Source organism: Chelonia mydas, chromosome 5 (assembly GCF_015237465.2).
Source record: "Chelonia mydas isolate rCheMyd1 chromosome 5, rCheMyd1.pri.v2, whole genome shotgun sequence".
In the NCBI taxonomy this organism is placed as follows: Eukaryota; Metazoa; Chordata; order Testudines; family Cheloniidae; genus Chelonia; species Chelonia mydas.
Window position 1 is genome coordinate 87,717,942 of NC_051245.2, and position 22,649 is coordinate 87,740,590.

The 22,649-nt window shown below is 40.3% G+C and overlaps 1 protein-coding gene across 9 annotated transcripts in view; it reads right to left on the reverse strand.

Moving 5' to 3' along the window:
• The window catches only part of DAPK1 (death associated protein kinase 1), a 122,777-nt gene extending 102,386 nt beyond the window's left edge, over positions 1-20,391 (reverse strand). Inside the window, exons 1-2 of one of the 9 annotated variants that reach the window (XM_037901746.2) lie at positions 20,198-20,391; positions 19,220-19,390 (exon numbers count right to left, since the gene is read on the reverse strand). In XM_037901746.2, the coding sequence (XP_037757674.1) occupies positions 19,220-19,281 (62 nt within the window). In that variant the 5' untranslated portion in view covers positions 19,282-19,390; positions 20,198-20,391. Of the gene's footprint in view, positions 1-3,177; positions 3,334-19,219; positions 19,391-19,537; positions 19,845-19,996 lie in introns of those variants that run through there. The other 8 variants (XM_043546420.1, XM_037901747.2, XM_043546421.1 and 5 more) reach the window with 8 other exon arrangements.
• Between the last annotated feature and the right edge of the window lie 2,258 nt (positions 20,392-22,649).

Below are 22,649 nucleotides of genomic sequence, written 5' to 3' on the forward strand. Positions count from 1 at the left end.
CTTGTCTCATCCATGTCAGGATTACTTCCTTCCTGCATTCTGTGTAAGAAGGAAAACTGAAAAGAATGTAGAGTCAAGCACTCAAAAGACAGGAAATACCAAATATTAAGGTTGCCCATGTAATCCTAATTCTGCTCTTGTGCATTTTTATATAGTCTTTAATTATATAACTACCTGTAATTGTTATATTTAGTTGTTCCCATGCATTTTTAAAAAAAGGTCAGCATGTGGACTGGGTGTGCTACTTTATGACACAAGTATTTCTGCCGGGAAGGTTTATATTATTGGTGGGGTTGCATTAGAGACCAGCCTTCTGGATCTTGTAAAAAAGATTATATTAAAATTGTTGCTTTATTAAATCGAGATACAGGATGCCAGATTGCATTCTCATCTCTGTGAAGTTAGACTCTCCCCCCTCCCGCCCCGGGTCAAAAATCCCCATTAAATATCCTCCCTCCCCCCAAAAATATGCAAAGATCCTTTCATGCCCTGTAGTCCTAAGAGAAAACCTCTTAACAATGCAATTATTGTGAAACCTCTAAGAGAACAGTGAACTGATCTTTAGAGGCATCCCAGAAGTAAAAAGATATGCATTACTTTTACTTATTCTTTTCTCCATTAAAGATCCACTGTAATTGTCTTAACAGCATCTCATTTCACCTGTTAAATGAAACAATGCTCCTTCATAATAGTGTAAAAAAAAAAAAAGTCAAATGACTAACCATTATATAAAGATAAGTGAATTTGCCCTTCAGTTTCATTTACATATCTAAGACAATTAAAATCACTAGAAAACAGTAATTTAAATATAGATACAGTAATTCACTGTAATGTGTCCTTTTACACTAATGGTGCAAAGTTTATAGTCGCAATGTGATCACCTTGTGTAGCGAGGTAACAGCAGTCTACCAGCTCCCAGAGAAAACAGCTCTGGCATCATCAGCTTCATAAAACTAAAAATATTGAACAGGCTACTACTAACTATTTGTTAAACACCAAAATGAGCTTGGCACTCTACAAAATGCACATTTCATGACAGTTCCTGCCCGAAGAGATCTTAATCTAGGTGCTGGACAAAGACAAGACATATCACAAGACCGCGAGGAAGGAGTCACTTTAGGTTAAAAAATATTTGACACTCCCCTCCCGCACATCTCCACCTTTTATAATTTGTGAGTCTCATAGACCAAATGGGGCTTTAGGAAAGTTGCGAATGAGGAGGGTGGTGCACTTTCACACAAGAGGCTAAATGGATGAGGAAAGAAGAAAGTAATGGAGAGTAGAAAATGAATGGTATGTTGAGACTAATATAGCTGGTAAAGTACAAAAGGAGAGGACAAATGTGAAGAGAAAAGACATCAGAGATGTAGGAATTGTGCAGGACTTTTCAAGGCACATACGAGCAGTTTAAACTTGATACATTGGGAAAAGGGAAATCAGTGGAGTAATGTGGTCTGAAACAGTCAAGAAAGATCACTTTGGCTTGATTGGAGAGGAGTGCTATGCATATCAAGGAAGCCTAAGAGGTCATCATAGTTGTCTCAAAATGGAAGATGACAAGAGCCCTCTGTCCCCCCTATTAGGAGTCTCCAGGCCATACATCATTTGGTCACTAGTTCAGTTTTTGGGGTGTACTATGACAGCTTCTTATATTCACGGGAAACAAATCAGGGTTGGTCAGTGTCAGGGGAGGATATCAGGAAATCTAATACAGTAAAGTGTATCAGCAAAAGATGTCAAATTTGCTTAGAAATTGGGTTTGGCATTTACACTGACTATAAGTGCTCCTTGTGCAAACATGGAACACAGAAGATCTGCAGCCCTTCTAGATAAGGCAAGTAGCACCACTTCAGGGAGCACCAGTCACTCACAGCTCCATTCCTTTTACTTCCATCATGATGGTTAGAAAATGGCATTCTTCCTCCCCCACTAAATGGTTGAATTAAATTCTTATTTTAAAAAGTATGAAAATTCAGAAAATTTCAGCAAGTCTGAATTACAATTATGACCAAATCTCCTGAAAAAAAGCAAGACTTAGTCCTTGCTGCTTGTGACCGAGATGCCACATTTCTGTTATAAGAAATGCTACGCGTGAGGTGGGATTCAGTGCAATACTAACAATGCCTTGTGTTAGAGAAAGTGGAAACACACACTGTGAAATGTAATTGACACCTCGTAGAGACTGAGGGCAGCTGTGTTTGAAAGTGTGCTATATGGTTATAGTTAATCCTTGTTAACTATATAAAAATTGGTAGTTGGCCCAGAGGCAGAAGCTACATTTAACTTATCCTACAAAACTGACTTATTACAGTAGAATCCAAAATGTGCTCTATAAAACATAAACCAACTATGGTTGGGGGAGAAGAATATAAACAAGCAGAGTAATCCAGACAATTAACATGAATCTTACAAAGGTCCGCTTTATTTCTCTCCCCTTCTCATGCTCCCTCCCCACCCCTGCCATCTTGTTAGCTGCATTTTTTGCAGTATTTATATAAATGTGTACGCATGCACATATACACTCACCACCCAGCTGCACCTTTACTTGGCCATTAATGGCTGGCTAAGTTACTTGTAAGCATCTCAGTACAGTGGGTCTCAAGGAGGAGTATGACGGATGAAAAGGTACGCTTCTCTGTAAGACCATTAACTACATTTCACATAGACAGCGTCCCTTATGCTCTGCTCTTGAGGTATTTGTGTTTAAGATTAAGCAAGAGGTGGTAGCAGTGCAACCTCTGTTGAACACTACATTTAGGCTCTGCCAGAGTAGTGTGTGTTTTGAAAAGAGAAAGGAGAGACTAACACTGGTTTAATCATCTACCCCCCTCCAATTACCTTTATTCTTCCTTGATGTAAAAAGGAAAAAAAAAAACAGACCTTGGTGGCTGAGCTGTGCAGCCTATCCTATGCTCCCTTCACACCCATTCTTTTTGCTACAGCTCTTAAAAAATTAATTAAAAATTCAGTAAAGAAGAGTTTATGGAGTTGAACTGCCTGAATAACTGACCACTTATTTCAGTGATCTGCTGAGGAGTTGCTCCCAAAGGGAAATCCGACAAGAAGAAGAGGACTCTGCATTACTTAATCTGACAGGGATGGAGGTCTCAACCTTTCCCCAAAAATTAAACAAGAAACACGCTATGTAAATCTAGCATTAATGGCCTGAGCACTCACAGATTCCATTGAATTCATTTCCAAAAGTCACAAGGGAGGTGGGCTTTACAATACACACATAACGTAAGCAAGGACAGTCCAAGAATCAGGATGTGTAGAGTTAGCCTCAACTTCCTTCTGTTGTGCCTGTTAATTCACGCTATGAAATGTAGGTGCCTGGGAGGGAGGAAACACATGAAGAAAAATTTACTTGCTGCACAGGCATAGCATGTATTTTGTTTAAAATGCAGAAATATTGATAACTTAAACACTCGACCCCAAATGGCAGTATCAAATCCATTTAAAAGAAGTTATAGCTAACTATTAAATAACTACCACCCAACATAAGAAGTAATATAAATAGTTTATTAATATGAAATAAATAATTTAGTTTAGCAGCTTGCATTTAATTTTCTGGGAGACGAGATTTGAAACGTCAGAACATCCCTTCTCTCTCCCCACCCCCACAAAAAATGGGGATGACAAACAGGGCCCAATCCCCAAATCTACAGCAGTACTAACAGGTGCTACCACAATACAGCTTTAAACTCAGCAGGAGCTGCTTGGTGGTAAAAAGAGTCCTGTCACTGTCGATATTTAATCAATACTCCAGGAAAAATCACTGGCTTCCCATTTATTTATTTAATAAGCCTGCCACCAGCTAGTAACAGTTAATGATCTTTCTTGCTACAATTTAATCTCCACAATTTTAATAATCCTTAAAAGTGTCACACTTGAAGAATGCCACTTACAGTAATGAATGGCACTATGCAAATCCAATCTCTTTTGTAAATCAACTGAAAAACAAACCCTCACTCACTGATGCTTGTGCCTGGCACAGGTATCCAAACACACAACTTTACACAGCAGATTATTTCAATATGCCTCCCACAGCAGAAAAAAGAATTCTTGATTTGACTTACATGAATGCTACTAATATGCAGCTCAAAATGTAATTAGATCCTCAGCAATTTCCATAGCTCGGCCCCTCATTCATTGCAACAAAGAATGGAAGCTGTAATATGTGTGGAATCTTCTCCAAATAAGTCTTTGACTTCACATATATTTTTAAAGATAGGTATGAAAAAACTCCTTATCCGTAAATCCTACACCAGCCAGTGTACCTAGAGCCTTTAAAGGGAGAAATACACCCCAGCCTCTCCATTTACACAGAATAATACCCTGCTTATATATTTATTATTGACCATTAATTCTTCCCTTCCCCACATATTGGAGGGTTTTCTAAACAACATGGCCAATACTTTTCAAGCGATGCTTACCATTATCTCCCCTTCACTCTGGGCTCACTCTCCTCTTTCGTTTGATTCTCCTAGTTTTATGTGAGCTGAAAAATCAGCACACCTTAATCTTCCAGGTCATTAATATGTACAGGGTGTCTATAGGTTCAGTATTACAGACAAGATCGAATAGTCAGACAAGATGCAGGGGTCCGTAGTACCAAGAGATGCAGCTTTTCATTTACCTCCCTCCTTTTGAAACCATTTACTATTACACTTGAGCCTTGTATTAGGTTTCTGTTTGCTTGTTTTTATTTTAAGTCCAGTGGAGCATTTCACAGCAGACACCATCTTTCCTCTCCTTACACTAAAGTATTTTAAGGGATATTGAATTGAAACTCCTCCAGGAATTTTATTGTGACCACAAAGGAAACTGAAGTATATGTTAATCATTTACTGAGTTGCTGATCCAAGGTTTTTAAAAAAGCGTCCTGTGGTGTAAAGACATGCTGGCCAGAGAGGTAAGTGTTGACAATGACATTCCCAGCAAGTGCAAGCGAATGAGGGGGTCTAACAGCTCCTGGACCTTTAGGAGATCTATGTGCAGCTACTGTCTATCAAATGTAGTCTTTCAATAGACTATAGTATCTTTCAATAGATCACGTGACTTGTTAAAGAAATGATGACCAGAAGCTTAGCTAACAATATACAGGATCTTTTCATGATTACATTCTACTAAACAATTAGCACAAATCTTGCTCTTTAAAATTAGGTGAAGACAGATGAAGGCCAAGGAATAAGATGTGTGCACCAGGATAGAGGGAAAGGGGAACAGAGGGGATTTATTTTCACTCTCAGACCCAAAATCCTCTGCCATCAGGAAAAATTATACTGTTGCTAGACCATTCTGAATAAAAAGGAATGTTTGTGTCACAAGGAAACTGGCATCCATATAAAATTAACATTGCTTAAAAGAAAGATTTATGTATGAACTGAACAAATATTTTACTGAAGCATAAGACATTTTTACAGAAAGAGTGGAGCTCTCACATTCACTGCCACTGTTTTCATTTTACTGTATATTGCATTGCTTAGTGCATTAGAGATAATAAATAGTTCTGATAAATATACAGCATATTCCGTTAACCAAAGAAAAATATACTTAATGCAAAAGAGAGCTCCTTTTAACAGAGACCCACTGAAAGGATATAGTTCTGATGGAAGATTTTCTACTTGCTTTTTTTCCTGTAATACATAGTTACAGCAGAAAGACAAAAACAAAGGGATACGGTCAACTTGATTTTTTGAAACTAATTAAATTAAATAATAATTAGTCTGATATAGGTACACAAAGGATGCTCTCTTATTTTTTTTAAATAAGGTTTTCTGTTCCCCTTCTGAGGCTTATAAATGTCTTTCTATCAGGGTAGAGTTGGTGGGCCCCAAGAGAAACACCAAACATGCTGGTGCCCACCCTTTCCTTCCTCCCCACACACCTGCCTGCCTTGCCTGCAGTTTCAAAACTGCTGCTGCAGCTATGAGTATAATGCTCTCTTGCAGAGGTCAGGGAACTCTAGGCATGAGTACGGTCACCATACCAGAACATGAGAGGGGAAGTGCAAGTGACCATCAGCATCATAGTGGAACTAGCTACACACAAAGGACTGTCAAATGCACAGAATAAACAGAAGCAGTTTTTTCTCCCTCATCTCTCCACTCTCATAATCTAGTTGTTACCTGCAACAACAGGCACAACATTTTCAGACATTTTTCAAGTGGGGGCATGTCTCTTTAAAAGCACATAAATATGACTTCTTAGGAAAGTCAAAATATAAGAACTTACAACATATTATTGCCGAAAGGATTAACCAATTTTGTTAAATTTCCCTATTGTTACTAAAAAGGGATTTATTTAGCTGTGCAATCATTCTTCTACTTTCATCTAAGATAGTGTGATTAATGTGTGATTAAATATTTTCGCAATTATTGACCAGCAAAACTTTCCCACTGAGGTCAAGAAAAAACTGCAGTTAATGCATCACAAATGAAGGGCTGTTATTTATTCTTTCAAACCTACCAATATGCAAGAGAATAGGGCCACTGGTTTCCTATTCCTTGTCCTTTCATAGAATCATAGAAGATTAGGGTTGGAAGAGACCTCAGGAGGTCATCTAGTCCAACCCCCTGTTCAAAGCAGGACCAACACCAACTAAATCGTCCCAGCCAGGGTTTTGTCAAGCCAGGCCTTAAAAACCTCTAAGGATGGAGATTCCACCATGTCCCGGGTAACCCATTCCAGTGTTTCACCACCCTCCTAGTGAAATAGTGTTCAAAACTAACCTGAATTATTAACTGCTTTTATTGCTTCATACATGTGTGTCAAAAGTCACTGTGCCATAGAACTTAATAAGCATCCAACTAATGTAAAACAAAGCCTTATGAAATTTTAATAGCAGGGGGAGGGGGAAGAGAAAGGAAGAGGAATGTATCAGAACCCTATTTTATAAGTGAATGTATCAAACACATGGTATATAGAGTCAGGGAGAAGAAAGAGCAGACAGGACACCTCTGTGGAACAAGTCTATACACACACACGGTTCTGGGCCAGTGTAAACAAACTGAACTAGACTGACTACTTCTACTAGCTGCATAAGCAATTAAAAGAAATGTATGACCCCTTATAATTAAATAACTATTCAACTATATTTCTATTACAACAACATTGTCAGGTCACTCCTCTTTCTGAAAACACTGAGGTCCAAATGTTCACAAACTCACATGCCCAATCTAGCTGTCATACACAACTTCCCAATAGGCGTGTCAATCCCCAATCCCCATGTAGGAGGTGGTACACTTTAACCTCATTTTTCAAACTCAAGTTTTTCATTCTTTAGCTCTGCGCCTAATAAGATTTTTGTTTTGTTTTTAAATGTTTGAGCAAAACCCAAGTAGCCATTAGCGTGCTGATACCATTGCCTTACATGTCGGCCAATATTGTTTTCTTGTAATTCTCCATCTGTCTGTTGTCTCTTGTTTTACACTTATACTGTGAGCTCCTTCGGGCAAACAGCATCTTTTTGTTCTGCTTTTGTACAGTGCCTCGCACAATGGAGTCCTGGTCTATGACTAGGGCCTCATGGCACTAAAGTAACACAAATACTAATAATGTGAGGGTTATGTTTCTCATCCCACTCCAAGAGAGAGGATCATTTAAAAATGGTTAAACTTCCAATCAAAATTAGCCAGTCACTAATGAGTAGTGAAGGCTATTTGATTTTTTTAAATCTTAAAAAGACTTTAAATATTTGCCAGTGAACATCCCAGTAGAAAAATTTCTCTTTAAGTTAGCAATGACATTTTTGGTATAAACGTGCCATTTTATTACTCTTGATAACTTTATAACTACCAGATTGATTTTTTCAAACTTAGCTTGAGGTTTAGTCCTTGTTAAGATCTATGAAACAAACCATGTTGAGGATTTTAGTATCATGGGTGTAATAATGCAACTATATTCTATTCAGCCAAAACAAAACACGGCAGCACCTTCCCCCCTCCAAAGTAAACAAGGTAGGTTAACATGGGTGCAACGTTCTAGCAAGGATCTCTAGTTTATGCTCTTCACTAGCTAAAGAACTTCCTTGCTTGAACATGGCAGATGAACAGGGTACATGATTGCTATGTAGCAACTCATGAGGGAAAATAACTTAGCCCGGTGGTTTTCAACCCTTTCTTCATTTGCAGCTTTCATATCCAGTGTAAAGATACACTGTTGCATAAGTGAACTGTTTCAGTAATTTACATAACTATCATCAGGTCCACTTCCACTCCTATTTTGCAATAAGGTTATTATAATGCAATACAATTAAAACTGACCAAAAGCTACATGTCAGTATATTGAAAAAAGCAATTTAAGAGGTTTAACTTGTTCAGTTAAAAATAAATACTGTAAAGTAAATACATCCAATAATTGGTAAGAGTAATGTTTAAACTTTATTAATACAGTTCCGGCATAGCTCACATGAAACAGAAATAAGGTATACACATACAACAAAAAATAACATGAAATATCAGACTACCTCCACTGTTAACATACATAGTTATTTCCTCAGGGAACGTTTCTAACATATTGAGATACCATATGTTGTCTTTAAGAGACGTACCATCTTGGTGTAAAAAAAAGAAAACATCCTGCTTAGCTGTTCCATTAATTTCAAAGAGCTTTCAATCTGGTCCTTAGTAAATATGTGATAAAAATTTAAAAAGCAGTACATGCCGTATTATAACCTTATATGATAAGTTCTGTCTTCTAGATAACATTCTGATAATGAATTTAATGTAAGTATGTAATATTTGTCATTCTTACAAAGTTATGGGTGTAGAAAAAAAATGTACATTAGGGAAATGGGCCCCAAATCTGCAAACACTTACACACATGCTCCATTTTACTACCATGAATAGTGCCAAAACTAAAAGCTCTATGTAACAGATAGGTACTATTATTACTACTACTCGAAGTAGTAAAATGAAGTGTGTGTGTGTGCGCGTGCACACGCAGGATCAAGGCTATAGTACATCACATAATTAAAGAAAGCAATGTACCATGCAAAGAGAAAGATAAGGTGGCATATTTGAACCTTAATCTTTGCACTGTTATTCAATGAGTGCTTTGTTCACATCCGTCTAGTAAGTGTGTATTCTGTATTATATATCATATTTTAAAGAAATTACCCTTCACGTCCATCCAGAAAGGGAAATATTTCTAAGCGTCATGTTAACAAAAAACGGTGGGGGGGGGACATGGGGGGGGGGGAATGCACATGAAGCATATCTGACTCAAAACAGAAGACAGTGGCACAACCAGGAACTTGTGGTGAAGATCTGTTACACCCTTTTTAAGATGTTTTGTTTTTGGAAAAGGGAAGCAATGGCACAGTAAGTATTGTTGTCTCTAACTTCATAAAGAAAGAGTACTTGAAGAATCTCCCTCAAAAAGTCACTTCTATAACAATGGGTCCAGAAGTGGATCGGTTTTGGAATGGCTGTTTGATCCATGACTGTGGAGGCGGATTCTATTTAGGGCACCAGGTCACTTATTATATAACTCTCGCACTGCCCACTACTTCAGGACAATGAGCATCTTTTCTCTTATTCCACCCCCTCCAAATCACACTGCCCCCCAACCTTTAAAAAAGATAGATAGCTTGGGATCTACCGGTTGGTTGGATGGTAATAAATATACGTGTAGGGATTATACAGCACTTTTGGGGTTTCCACATTTCATGGGGATAGACAGCAAGAACACATGTACAGTTTATACCAGGTTTTAATTTTATTTCTGTTGCACATTAATGCTGTCAAGAGACACCATTGAAAGCAGCAATAATTTGGTTAGATGAGTCTCTAAGATTACTCTCTAAGAAATTTTTATGTCAGTCTTCAGTAACTCTGGAAAATGAATGAATATTTATGACAGAGCTTGAATAATTTACCAGTCACTTATTAGCCAGGAGGACTAGACCCACCAGCCAGAGGTGGATGTGAAAGACAGGTGTGCAGGGGTTTGTGTGCTTACTGCTCATAGCTTTCCCAAACAGCAGCAGAGCGAAACGGATGAGGTAGTTTTGCACTACTTGCAGAACTACCAAGACATAGCTGATATTCACAACCCTGTGGGACAGCAGTGAACACTATGATCCATAGTAAAAGTTTTTTATACTGAGCAGAAAATGATGGCTTGGGCCCATTTTTTCCTCCATGGAAAACTTCCCTCTTGCTAAATAATCAGTGGGTAAGTGTATTTTTTCCAAACACTGAGTTAAGATGCTAAATGCAAGAACAAATTGACCAACCAACACATTTTACAATACAATGGCCCATTAAAAAAAAACCCACTGCAAGAAACAGGAAATGTTTTGCTCTCAGAGACATTTTGTTCTTGGTTTAAACAAATCACCTTCATGGAATATAAAATAAAACTGCAAACAAAGCATAGTCAATTTGTCACAAATCCCACACTGAATGCCTGCTATATTAGCAACTTCCCTGCATAAGTTATGTATTTATGAGCTGTTAATTACAGCCAACTAATTGTCTGGCTGTTCCACTCATCAGGTGTTTATTTACAGAATGCTCACTGACAGATGAATATGACCAGTATGGGATTTTTTTTTGTTTATCCTTAATTACTCCCCAATCCCCATATGAAGGAATCCTCGTCTAGCTATTCTCCAGCTGCTTTGACCTGGAAAACATACTCAGACTGTTCGGTCATGGCTCTGAGTACCCAGAGCTAACCCCACACTCAGATTTTATCTGTCATTTCAGAGCATTTCTTTTATATGGTATCTAATTGGCCACAACCACCAAAACATTCACACAATTTACTTAGGACAGCAGGCAGACATGGTAGCTTTGGCCATGAGGTAATACCAACTTACTCATCCTTGGCACGGAAAGCAATGTGAATACTATACTTCTAAAGGGATAGGAATGAGGAGGAAGAAAAACATCTTTATACATGCTGTTTTGGAATGGTTTGGCTACTCTTATCACAACAACAACTAGTGCACTACATGCATACAGAAATATAATGATCCAGCTCCCTATACATCCATCTGCTGTGATGAATGGAGATAAACTCGGAAGAACAGCAGAGAAAAACCCAGAAAGCAACAAGAGAGAGTTGTCTTCCCTTGGTATGCTCTCTCGTTCCTGGGAGCCTGCAGGAAGCTCCATTCCATCCCCATAACAAATCTGTATGGATGGCCTAACTCCCAGGGAGGAATGAAATGCAAGACATGTCCAGAAATATATTGCCATACTATGGGAGTTAAGGCTCCAGGAAGCAGTATTAACCCCCATTCCAACATGTCCACTCTGTGTGTGCTTGTGAAGAAAAAAAAAAGTGAGGCGGGGATATGGTGCACTGGTGATTTGGCAGCCACACATCCCTGGGCCTCCAGCAGGTGGAGTGCTTTTTGTTTGCCAATTAAGTACTTTTGACAAGCATTAAAATAGTTATTAAACAAAAAAATTGTTTCATTCTTAAGATCTGGTATTAGAATCCATCACCATAGCAATTAGGGAAAAACAAAAACAAAAACCAAGAACTCCTCTCCAATGAAGAAGTCAGTATAAAGTCAGACACAATAACTTCACTAAATTGGGTGAAATAACATGGCTGTAACTGATGTCAAAACAGAATGGGATATTATCCTATTGAAGTAATGGCAAAATTAAGCTCCTTAAAAGAAACTATCCCTGTGTCACAAACCCTATTTGTTTAAGCAGGGAAGGTATACAACCAGACCTTATGCACTGATTAAATGAAACCCAGGACAGTGCTGAATTTAAGAACTGGGTTTTATCTTGTCATTTACAGTATATTTTTTAGTTAAAGGCTAAATTAGCAATTCTTGTTGCTCTTGCAAATTGAATACTATTGCCTGAAGCAAACATTTTCCTTCTATGGCCTTTCTCATGCAAACTGTTTTTCACTGAGTTCAGTGCCTCTACACAAGTCACATTACCCACAGGCTTAAACGTTTCAGGTCCTAGCCTTTAGACTGTAAGATCTTCAGGGTAAGGTCTGCACCTTCCTACATGTTTGAACCATGTTTAGCACACTTAAGAAAATATTTAAATTTAAACAATAAACATCCACACAAGAGCTCTAGGCACCCTAACAATTAATTAGGTTCAACCACATAATTTTGACCAACAGAGGAGGGGAAAGAAGGGGAAAAAAAAACACACAAAAACAAAAAACCAACCATACACAGGTAACAAGTTAATGCAACCAGCCAACAAAACAAAAACAAAGCCAGTCCATCTGGCTGCGATGGGATTGTAGGCTCTCTCTGTTGAAGAGCAGCATCCTCCTCCCATGGAGTTCCTATTGGTGGTGGGGTGCAGGGCCAGGCTGCAGGTTCTAGCAAGCAATAAAACCTGCACTGCAAGGACTAAATTCTGTTCGCCTTATTCACATAAATAGCCCGAGGGAAATCAGTGGATCTACATGCACAGTGAAGATAAGCAAAGAACACGACTGGCCTTAAGACTAATATTTATATTTCTTCTGCCGCCCTCTTCTTAGCCTTCCCTCACTTATAAACAGGTGTTGGTTAAGTAAAAAGCTAACGTATTGCACCATATGGCAAACCCATAATCTAATCCTGATTACAATTTGAGAGAGTTTCCGTGTAACTATTTCCAGTTTCTCCTTCCCCCATAAGAGAAGAACTGCCTGAATTCACATCCCGCCCTGATAGTATACACAGTTTTTGCAAGCTTGCTTGGATGCCTAACCAAGCCAGAAAAAAAATCTGTTCAGTATGTGCTGTATAAGCAAAAGAAATTACATCCTTGAGCATCTGCAAGAAGAGATATGGATCCTTAAAAATACAAATTAATGAAAGTGCCAGTGCATTACTAACACACCAGTTCCTGCACTGATTGTACTTCATGGAGCCAAACCAAGAAAAATAATTCAAAAGACATTGTTATCCACTTCCTGAAAAGTTTAAATTTGAAAAAGTTCACACATTTAAAATGAAGGGGTAGAATAAGCAGTAGGCTGCTGTAGTTTTAATTACACTGCATCATAAACCAATAAAGCAGATTTTTTTTCTTTGAGAAATAATTGCTTGGTGGTGCTGTTTAGTTTATTTCTGAAAACCATCTGTACCTCTTGTGCCTTTCACATAGCTACACATCAACACATTTTATAAGGCAACAGATTATCTACCAGTGGTACCATTTTGACAGTCCCATTCAGACATCAACAGCTCACATCCACTACACAGTTTATTATTCACTTTTGAAGACCGCATTTCAAGACACAGCTCAGAGGGATGGGGAAGGAAACACACAAAGGACTCTTTTCCATTCCCTTTTCCCTTGCCACCATGCTTTCAAGATTATACAGAGATTTCCTCCCCACTCCCACTCACAAAACTACAGGGTCCAATCGATGGCAGGAGGAGCGAGTGTTTCACTTGCTCAGTCACAAAAGATGGGCACAACATAGAGCAGTTTAACATTTCTTCTGAGTGATGACACCTTCTCAGAAGATTGATTATGTGAACAGTATTTGTATACAAAACATCTGAAAAGTTCTAGGTTGTAACTTGAGTTTAGAACCTTCAAACTCACTAAAGAAAAGCTAAAACCTCTGACTATAATTAACACCTACTTCATTGCTAAAGTATTTATAGACTTCTTAGCATTCCCAGATATCATTCAATTTATGGCAATACAACAGTACTAGCAGACAGAGTTGTATTACTACAAGAATTATCCTACAGAAATAGAGCATGCTACGGACGCTTAGGTTATGTAAGTACTACTAATATGCTTACAGGACATTTTTCCCTATTACTTGCACATATAGACATTCTGTGACTTCTGGATTTAACCATTTTGGCTACACAGAAATTTTTAAGGTTGGTACATACTTCTGTATCACTTTTAATACGTAACCAGAGAGGCTACAAAAAGATTACACTGCAGGAGAACTCCGAAGGGTAATTTCTCATAGCTAAAAATTTAAGACTTTATATGTAATGTTATCTTGTAGCCTTCCTACATCATCTCTCACATTTCTCCTTTTTACGTCTAAATTAACAGTGTTTTTTCGAACTGCTTTTTAATCTAGATCACAATTACATTATAACTACATATTAAAAAAAATCCCTCTTGCACAACAATTTTGAGCTAGTACCATTACTATGCAATTAAGATAAGCCTGACAGCTTTGAAGGGAAGAAGCAAATATCTCAAAGGAGTATCAGACGTTACAAATTTCTAGAGGGAAAAGAAGTGACATTGCATGGTTTCAGTACATCAACCTGTTAAAAGTTTAAGTTTCCAATTCTCAAAACCAACACTGAAGGTCAAACTCTATTTGCTAGCAAAGCTTAATCTGTTCAAATATCCTTTCACCATGTTCCTAATAAGAGGATGCAATATAGTTACTATAAGCTGATACTCAGGAGATGGACATTCTCTGCATTTTTAAGAGTGGAATATTTTTGAAGATTTGCACAAAGCATGTATCACTTAAGGAGATATTTGCCTACTTGCAACAGGCAGACTAACATCACAACAAAAATTTGTTTTCACACTGTCTCCAGACTATTTACTCATACTACTGAATACAAAGAGATAAAATAGTGTCTTCTTAGGCTACTTCTACACTAATAGTGCTACAGTGGCACACTGCACTGATGCAGCTGTGCCATTGTCACACTTCTGGCTAAGACGCTCTAAGCCGTCGGCTTAATTACTACACGAGAGGTGGTAGCTATGTTGGTGGGAGAGTACTGTCTACACCATCGCTTAGCTTGGTATAATTTACATCGCTCAGGGGTGTGGATTATTCACATAGGGATACGGTTATACTGAAGTAAGTTCTAGTTTAGACAAGGTCCAGATGTGCAAACAAAACACCATGATAAACAGGCAACTACTTGTTCTCTCTTTCATCATGTAGCAGACTGAAGATAAGGATATAGAGAATTCATCAGTGACTATAGTGAAGTTTATCAGACGCCTTGGGTAAATTAAAAATAGCAACTGTCAGTGGCGATTCCTCCTCATTTCACGAACCAATGAGCACATATAGCCTGATTTTCAGCTACACCAAGCACAGACAACTCTAACTGACATCAATGAGACGGGCAGACGCTCATATCTGAATCACACCCATACCTTCTTGGGAGTTTTAAATCTAAAGTATTTCTTTTTTCTGACGAGACAAGAATTTTTGGTTTGTATATTAATTATTAGAATGATACACATAGGGGAAAAAAGACCGGAGAAAAACAGTGTAACACAAGGCAGTTACACTGTTTTTCTCCAGTCTTTTTTCCCCTAAGTGTAACACAAGGCAGTTACCTTATTTAAAAGTATATTTTTATTTACCTCACGGGTGGGCCCATTTCCTAGTAGATGCTTATTAGGCACCTGTCACTTTATAACTTTATTCCTACTACTTTTAAAAAAATATTTGTTTTATTTTAAAAATGATTGGGATAAAAAAGCCTTCATGCACAAGGAGTATCCACAAATTCGTGTTTGACAACTATGAAGTCTTATGAAATAAATTTTATTTAAGTTATTTTGTCAGTTTTTTTTTTAACATATTGCAATACCAATGCATTTTCTCTCTCTAATCTAGAAAAAGAAGTGACACTGTAACAATCTAAGGGCTTGTCTACACATACAGCGCTGAAGAGCGCATGTAGTGAAGATGCTCTATGATGGGAGAGAGCTCTCCCACTGACGTAATAAAACCACCTCTGAGAGAGGCAGTAAATATCTGAGAAGAAGCTCTTCCACTGACATAGCGCTGTTCACACTGGTGCTTATGTTGGTGTAATTTATGTCGCTCGGGTGGGGCGCACGTGGTTTATTCACACCTGAGTGACATAAATTATGCCAACGTAAGTTGTAGTACAGACAGTGTAGCTTTTTTGGGGATTTCACAAAAATAATAAAAACAAGCTACAGAAAAAGTCATTATAGGACAATGGACCAAATCACACCCAATTTAGGTAAACAGGGATGTAGCTATAACTGTACTCTTGCTTTGGTAAGTTGTCACTATAATTAATTAAGCAATACCTCCGGTATTGAAACAACTTCCATCAGCAAAGACAAGCCTATCTTTATGGAGGCAAACACATTTTGATAAGTCCATTAAGTTGGAATATTAAAGTTTGATCAGCAGTACTAAAAAAAATAATCTCATAGTAAGCACACAATAATTCAGCAAACTCATACACCAACAAAAGCAGTGGAACTGAATAAAAGTAGAGACACTACAGAAGAGTATTTAAAATGCATGGTCACACAGCTTGCAACTGCAGGCAGAATTTAAACGAACAGAAAAGCTTCAGTAAATTTGTTGCTCTTTCACAATAATCGGCATCCTGGCTAGAACTGAATCTGCATCAGCATTATGAAATTTCATGGTTAGACGATTGATTACTATGTTGTTTATTCCTTATACAGATGTCATAAGCAAGCTTACTTAAATTTGTATTAGAGACAAAACGTTTGTATATGTAATGAAACATTTGCAACAATTGAGAGCACAGTTTTTTGAATAGACATTTCTGATAAAAATAATATTTGATCTGGACATCTCCCAAGATTGTTCTACACATACACACATGCTTAGGATAATGCCAGATTAGCCAACACGCACAGGAATAAATCATGTACAGCTGAGACAATTACAGGGGATCCCATAGTATCAATACTTCTGGGGTCCTTTATTTGCATTTCCCCCCCCCTCCCCCAGAATAAAAATACACCAGTAGGATGATGAAGCAAAGTTTACTATTCTTGGGTAAAGGCACTGTGGTCAGTAGTAAACAAACTAAGAAGTGTTTCTTCAGCCAGGGCATATTGCTATTCCTTACATTAGCTTAAAACATCTATAGATTTTATGACAAGCCAAGATGGTTTTAAACTGAAACTAATAAAGGAGGTTTAACTTCTGCAGTGCATTTAGCAATACGTTTTTAATGGATCTTCCTCATTAAAATAGTAACAATTTTTATTTTGTAATACTTCTGACAATAACTATATGATAAAAAGGAAGAATCAAAGTATTTTACAACTAAAAATAGAACACTGAAAGAGTCCTTAATTTGAAACTCATTCAATGAGCCTGAGGGCACCTGTACAGTGCCTTCTCAAAAGGTGTTCGAGGTACTTTATGATGCCTATAAATAAGCACACCATATTCCACTTGAACTATTAAAATCAGTGCATTCATTCACCTACCTTATTTGTGACTGCCACACACACAGTATCTCTAAATAAGGGGAGAAACAGCGTGGCTTTGCAAGACTACAGCCTCCAGCACTGCCAACCCCCAGTGTTAAAAAACTATGAGTCAGGCCCCAATCATATTGGTTTAAAAATAATAAAAATGGGGTCCTTCCTATTTGGCTTCTGGTTTTTGAGCCTTTAGGTTTCACATTTGCAAGCTTTTATTTGCAACCATGGGGGCTGAAAGCTTATTTAAAAAAAAGGAAAGCCGAGATTCTCACAAAACTTAAAAAAATATTTTCTGCTGAAGTGCCATATTATCAATAAGAAAAAGGCTAATGTTAGGAACACGAGAATTGCCAGCCTGGATCAGACTCAAGGTCTAATCTAGCAGCCAGCATTAGATGCTTCTGAGGAAGGGGTATCCCCCAGTAAGCAGCTGTGGGATCATTTCCCTCACAGATTAGGTTTCATCCTGGTCCCTAATAGTTAGAGATGGCGTAAACCCTGAAGCAAGGGATTCAATATACTTTTCAAAATTTGTTAGCACTACCTGTGAACATTTTTGTTTGTGCATACAGAGTACACATGTATTCACATTGACATAACCAGGTTAAGTTATGCCCCTTGCAAAATTTACATTTAAATTGCAAATATTTTGATACTAAAATTATACAATATTTACTCCAGATTAAAAACTGGGCCAGTAACAACAAACTTTAAAAAAAAAAAATCCTGCAGTTCACAAAAGACAAAACACAAACAGATCCCACACACAATTGACTTCATTTAACATTAAGCTGAAGGCTCTTAAAAGCCAAAGAACACTACAAACACTAGCCAACGCTTTTACTATCAAAAAGCTGTGGCAAAAGTCGTGCATTTAGTAGCATTCAACAAATGGGCTTTATATAGACAGTGTTAAACCTACAGCTCTTAACCACTATAAGTCTCTTGATCTGACTTTTTTTTCCACTTGGAACAGAATAATTCAACACATACGCCTTGAATCTTCACTAAACAGAGAACAGTTAAAAAAATTAGATGGATTCTCTCATATCTTTATATGGGGAGTACCATTTTGGTTTTAGTAAAATAATTAAAGATCACATGACAGATATACAGAGCTTCTAAAATGTAAAGTGGATTTCTCTCTGTATACAAACAATATATTGCAATTTAAGTTACCTGTTTGAATAACATACGTCAGAGCACAACACAAAATTATTTCAGATCCCTATTTAAAATCTCAGACACATGTACATGCAGACTGTTAGACATATAAGTATGACTTTAGAAGGTATTAATTAGCAATTATCAAATTCCAAATTCCTATTAGTTTGAATTATTTAAGACAGCAACATATATTGTTTAAAGTCACATTCCTTATTTGAATTATACCTTCTAGAACACACTGGTATCTTAAAGAAAATAAGATGGGACAACATGACTATGTATAGGAACAAGAAATTAAATCTACATGTATTCTTTAGATCTAGGTCAATACATTTTGCTTCAGTCCATAATAATGAATTTCTGTAGGACATGGAAGTACTACCAGTACCATTAGGAGTCCCTTAACCTGTGTTGTACGATCACCTCATTTTTCTGTATTCACACTCAGGGTATGTCTACCCTACAGCCATTACAGTGGCACACCTATGGCTCTGCAGCTGTGCCACTGTAGCGCCATAGCGTAGATACTTCCCACATTGATGGAAGGGTTTTTTGTGTCATTGTGGGTAAACCACCTCTCCGAGAGCCCAAGCTAGGTAAATGGAAACATTCTTCTGTTCATCTAGTCAAGTCTCGACAGGGGGTTAGGCTGACCTAACTACACTGCAGAAGGCACAATGTTTTTCACAGCCTAAGAGACGTAGCTAAAAGCTTTGCCCAAGCATCACACAAAAGCCCCTCCCAATATTATAATACTATTAATAAGGATATTCATCACTAGATTCCTTTCACAATTTATGATAGTTATTGGCCAGCTTGATAGCCATTCACAAACACACTGTACAATCTTTCAGGACCTACTGTACCTGCCGAGTTCTTCTCCAGTCTCATAGTAATCATCCAGGTTCTCCTGCCTGAAGACAGTCATGATAGCTGTCACCCTTCAGAAAAACCCAGCCGACTTCAGCACTTTTTCCTTCCAGCTCATCACCACATCTCTGTAGTACCCAATGACACTTCATGCACTACTGTGCGCCCTGGAGAGAGGGGAAGAGGTAGGTGAGAGCCTGGGTTTGTAAGAGGGCTGTGTGGGGTGGTGCACATCACACACGCAGACTGACAGTAGCAAATCTCCCAGCTAAGGTTACACAGAAATCCCCACGGGGATTTAAGGGATTAATCACAAAGCGCGTGTGGCCCTGAATCCCTCGCTCTGCTCCGCGCAGAGCAGAAGGGCCCAAGCCCCGCGTCCACTCCCGCACTCCCCCAGTGCGGAGCCGAAGAAGAAAACCTGCGAACCGCGCCTCCCAAGCCCCGGCTCTGCGGCGGACACATGGGCAGGGGCAGGAATGCGGCCGGCAGCCTTCTAGGCTCTGAGCCTCCGCTTCTCCCCGCGGCTTCCTCCCCTGCGCCTTCTCCCGCCGCGGCACCCAGCGGCTCCCGGGCAGGCACTTCCCCGCCGCACGGACGCCACATTCCTCAGTGACCCCCCCCCCTTCCCCGTTACCCGGCCAACGAAGACGTGCTGCCAGGCGGAGCCGCCGGGGCTACCGCGCCTCCATACACGCCAAGCTAGCAAAGGCGAGGGGCGAACCCGCCCAGGCGGCAGGGACTCCGGGCATCCCCGCGAGCCTCCAACGCACCTGATTCCCGGGCGCAGGGGGGAGACGGGGGCCGACGCCTCTTGCGTCTAGCGACAGGAGTCTCGGCCTTTCCCCGGCCGGCAGAGCTGCCCGAGGGGGGAGCCCCCCTCCCACCTCAATCGTGCTGCGGCAGGGCGAGGGGACGCGGCCGCAGCGCCCGGAGAACCCACCCGCCCGCTCCCCTCCCCCGGCGCCACTCACTGCCGCTGCCGGGGGCTCGCCGGCGGCCGCCGCAGGCAGGAACTGGGACGCGGCGCCAACCTCCCCGCTGCCCGGCGTTCGCTGGAGCAGCGCGCAAGGGAGCCGCGCAGGGCTGGGGAGCGGGGCTCCGCAGCGCGGCCAATGAGAAACCACCCGCCGCCGCCCCCGCCCCCCTTCCGCCGCCTTCTCCTCCCCTTCTGGCCGCGGCCTGCCCCGGCCGTGGGGTGGGACCGCCGCTCGCTCACAGGTGCACGGCCAAGGTGCGGGAGGCGCCGGCTCTGGGGCCCTGACTCCCGGAGGCTTAGCTCCGGGCGGGAGCCGGGCGCGGGGGAGGCACCAGCGCGGTCGAGCAGGTTCCTTGCGGCGGAGCCCGCTGGGATGTGGTGCGGGTGGGACTGTGGAGCGGAAAGGACCCCCGGAGAGGACTGTGAAATCTCGGGGCGGTTGAAGCGAGAGCCGGCTCCTGGTGCCCGGGGGTGGCTGTTAACCCTCCCCTCTAATTCAGGGGCGGGGCTGCCCTTCGGGATCAGCTTCTAGGGGGCAGGTGCAGAAACCCCTTAGAGAAGTTCTCCCTGGCTCCTGCCTTCGCTGGCCCACTGGAAGAGAAAACCTCTCGCGGATCCACCTGCCTTCCTCACAACCCCAGAAACCCCTTTCCCCCCCTTAGTCCTCAAAGCATTTCACCCTGCGGCCCGACCCACGGGGTGTATGGGACTGCCCATTGTGGAGTGACCGTGATGGCAGGCAAGTTGTTGACCTTCCTAAGAGCCAGGTTATAAGCAGCCCTTGCGTGGGCACAATGAGGGAGTGGGGACCTAAGGAGTCTTCTCCTACTAGTTCTCCCCCCTCCTTTGCATGGGCCATACAATGGCTAGTCAAAACAGCAGCCCATCCACAAGGATTGCTCACCATCTGTAGTCCCTGTAAAAGTTATCACCCCAAAGGAGATGGTGATGAGGCAAAGCCCTGCAGGACTCTCTCCCGCACCACCCCACAGAATGGGGCTGGTACACCCAACTAAGGGCAATCTGTGCCATACATTAGCGCACACACCCCATACACAAAAAGAGCAGCCACAGAAGAGATTATGGTTCCTGAGGCACAATCTCTCTTTGTAAATTGTACCTGCAGGAGTGGTGTGACTCTACAGCACCCTTTCTGCAGGGCTGCATCCAAAATGCACAATCCAGCCTTAAATGTATGCTCAGAGCCAATGCATCAGTAGTAAAAATCATACAGCATCTGGCACAAAGTGGAACACACAGTGTGCACCCTACGATGCCTCTACTGCATCCACTCATTTCAAAGATAGGTAAGTATTATTTTGGCTCCTTGAGGTCTGGATGTCTGAAAGTATGTGACCATCATGCAGTAGTAACTAGCATTTTTTCCCTGAAATATATTTAATTGGGTTTTAAGGGCATCACATATTATATTTGATTTTCCTCAATTGTCCCCCTATTTGCACACACCATTGCCAAGTTTTCTTTTTTGGAAATTTTGGTGTCTGTTTTTCAGTAGTAAATTGGCATGGCATCATGCCAGGCAAGAAGTTTACCTACGGCTGAAATTTTTGAGTCAAATTCTTCAGTACAAGTTGCTACCATTTCCTGCACAACCCCTGGTGTACAACCCCCAGGGAACATATGACCCTGAGTAACAAAACAGTTTATAACTTCCCTCTGAACTATCAGAACTTTCAGAAAATGAAGTGCTCATCAAAGGTGAAGAGAAGTTCAACACAGTCATGTGCCTGTACACATACTTAATTTAGCACCTGAGGCAACCTGGCCTACTTGTACTATAAATGGGTGCTGAGAGTAGGAGACCTGGATTTTGACTTTACCACTGAGTTACTATGTGACTTTGGGCAAGTATTTAAACTCTCTGTGCCACAACCGACCTCATTTGCCAGATGGAGATAATATAATTGAATGGATCCCGCAGTTTCAAATCTTACAGGGCCCTTGCCAAAGAGTGGAAGGGTGTGGACTTTTCAGACAGAAAAGAGCTCAGAAATGTATACTGAGGATTCCTAATGTATTTGTAACCAACTGTGAAGGAACACAGTGCTGCACTTAATCTCCAGCACATCATCTATGGCTTTCATCTCTCTGTAATGAATGTTCAAACTCATGATTTCTGTGGTTTGCTGCACCTTTCCCTCCCCTCCCCCATGCATCCCATGGTTTAGTACATACAGTCAATAAACTTTTAAAAAGTTCATTACAGTTTTAGAGATATTCTTGACCCTTAAAATGGAGAATACCATTAGAACCAGCAATATCTCTAGAACTGGAATGTACTTTTAAAGCAAACCCAACCCACAACACTTATGAAAAAATAATTAAACATGTTTCTGCTCCTTCATTTTTTTCCACAGCAGACAAATGTGGTCCTGAGCTAATAGAAAGATACATACAAAAAGTAAAAAAGGTATTTTGTGTGAATT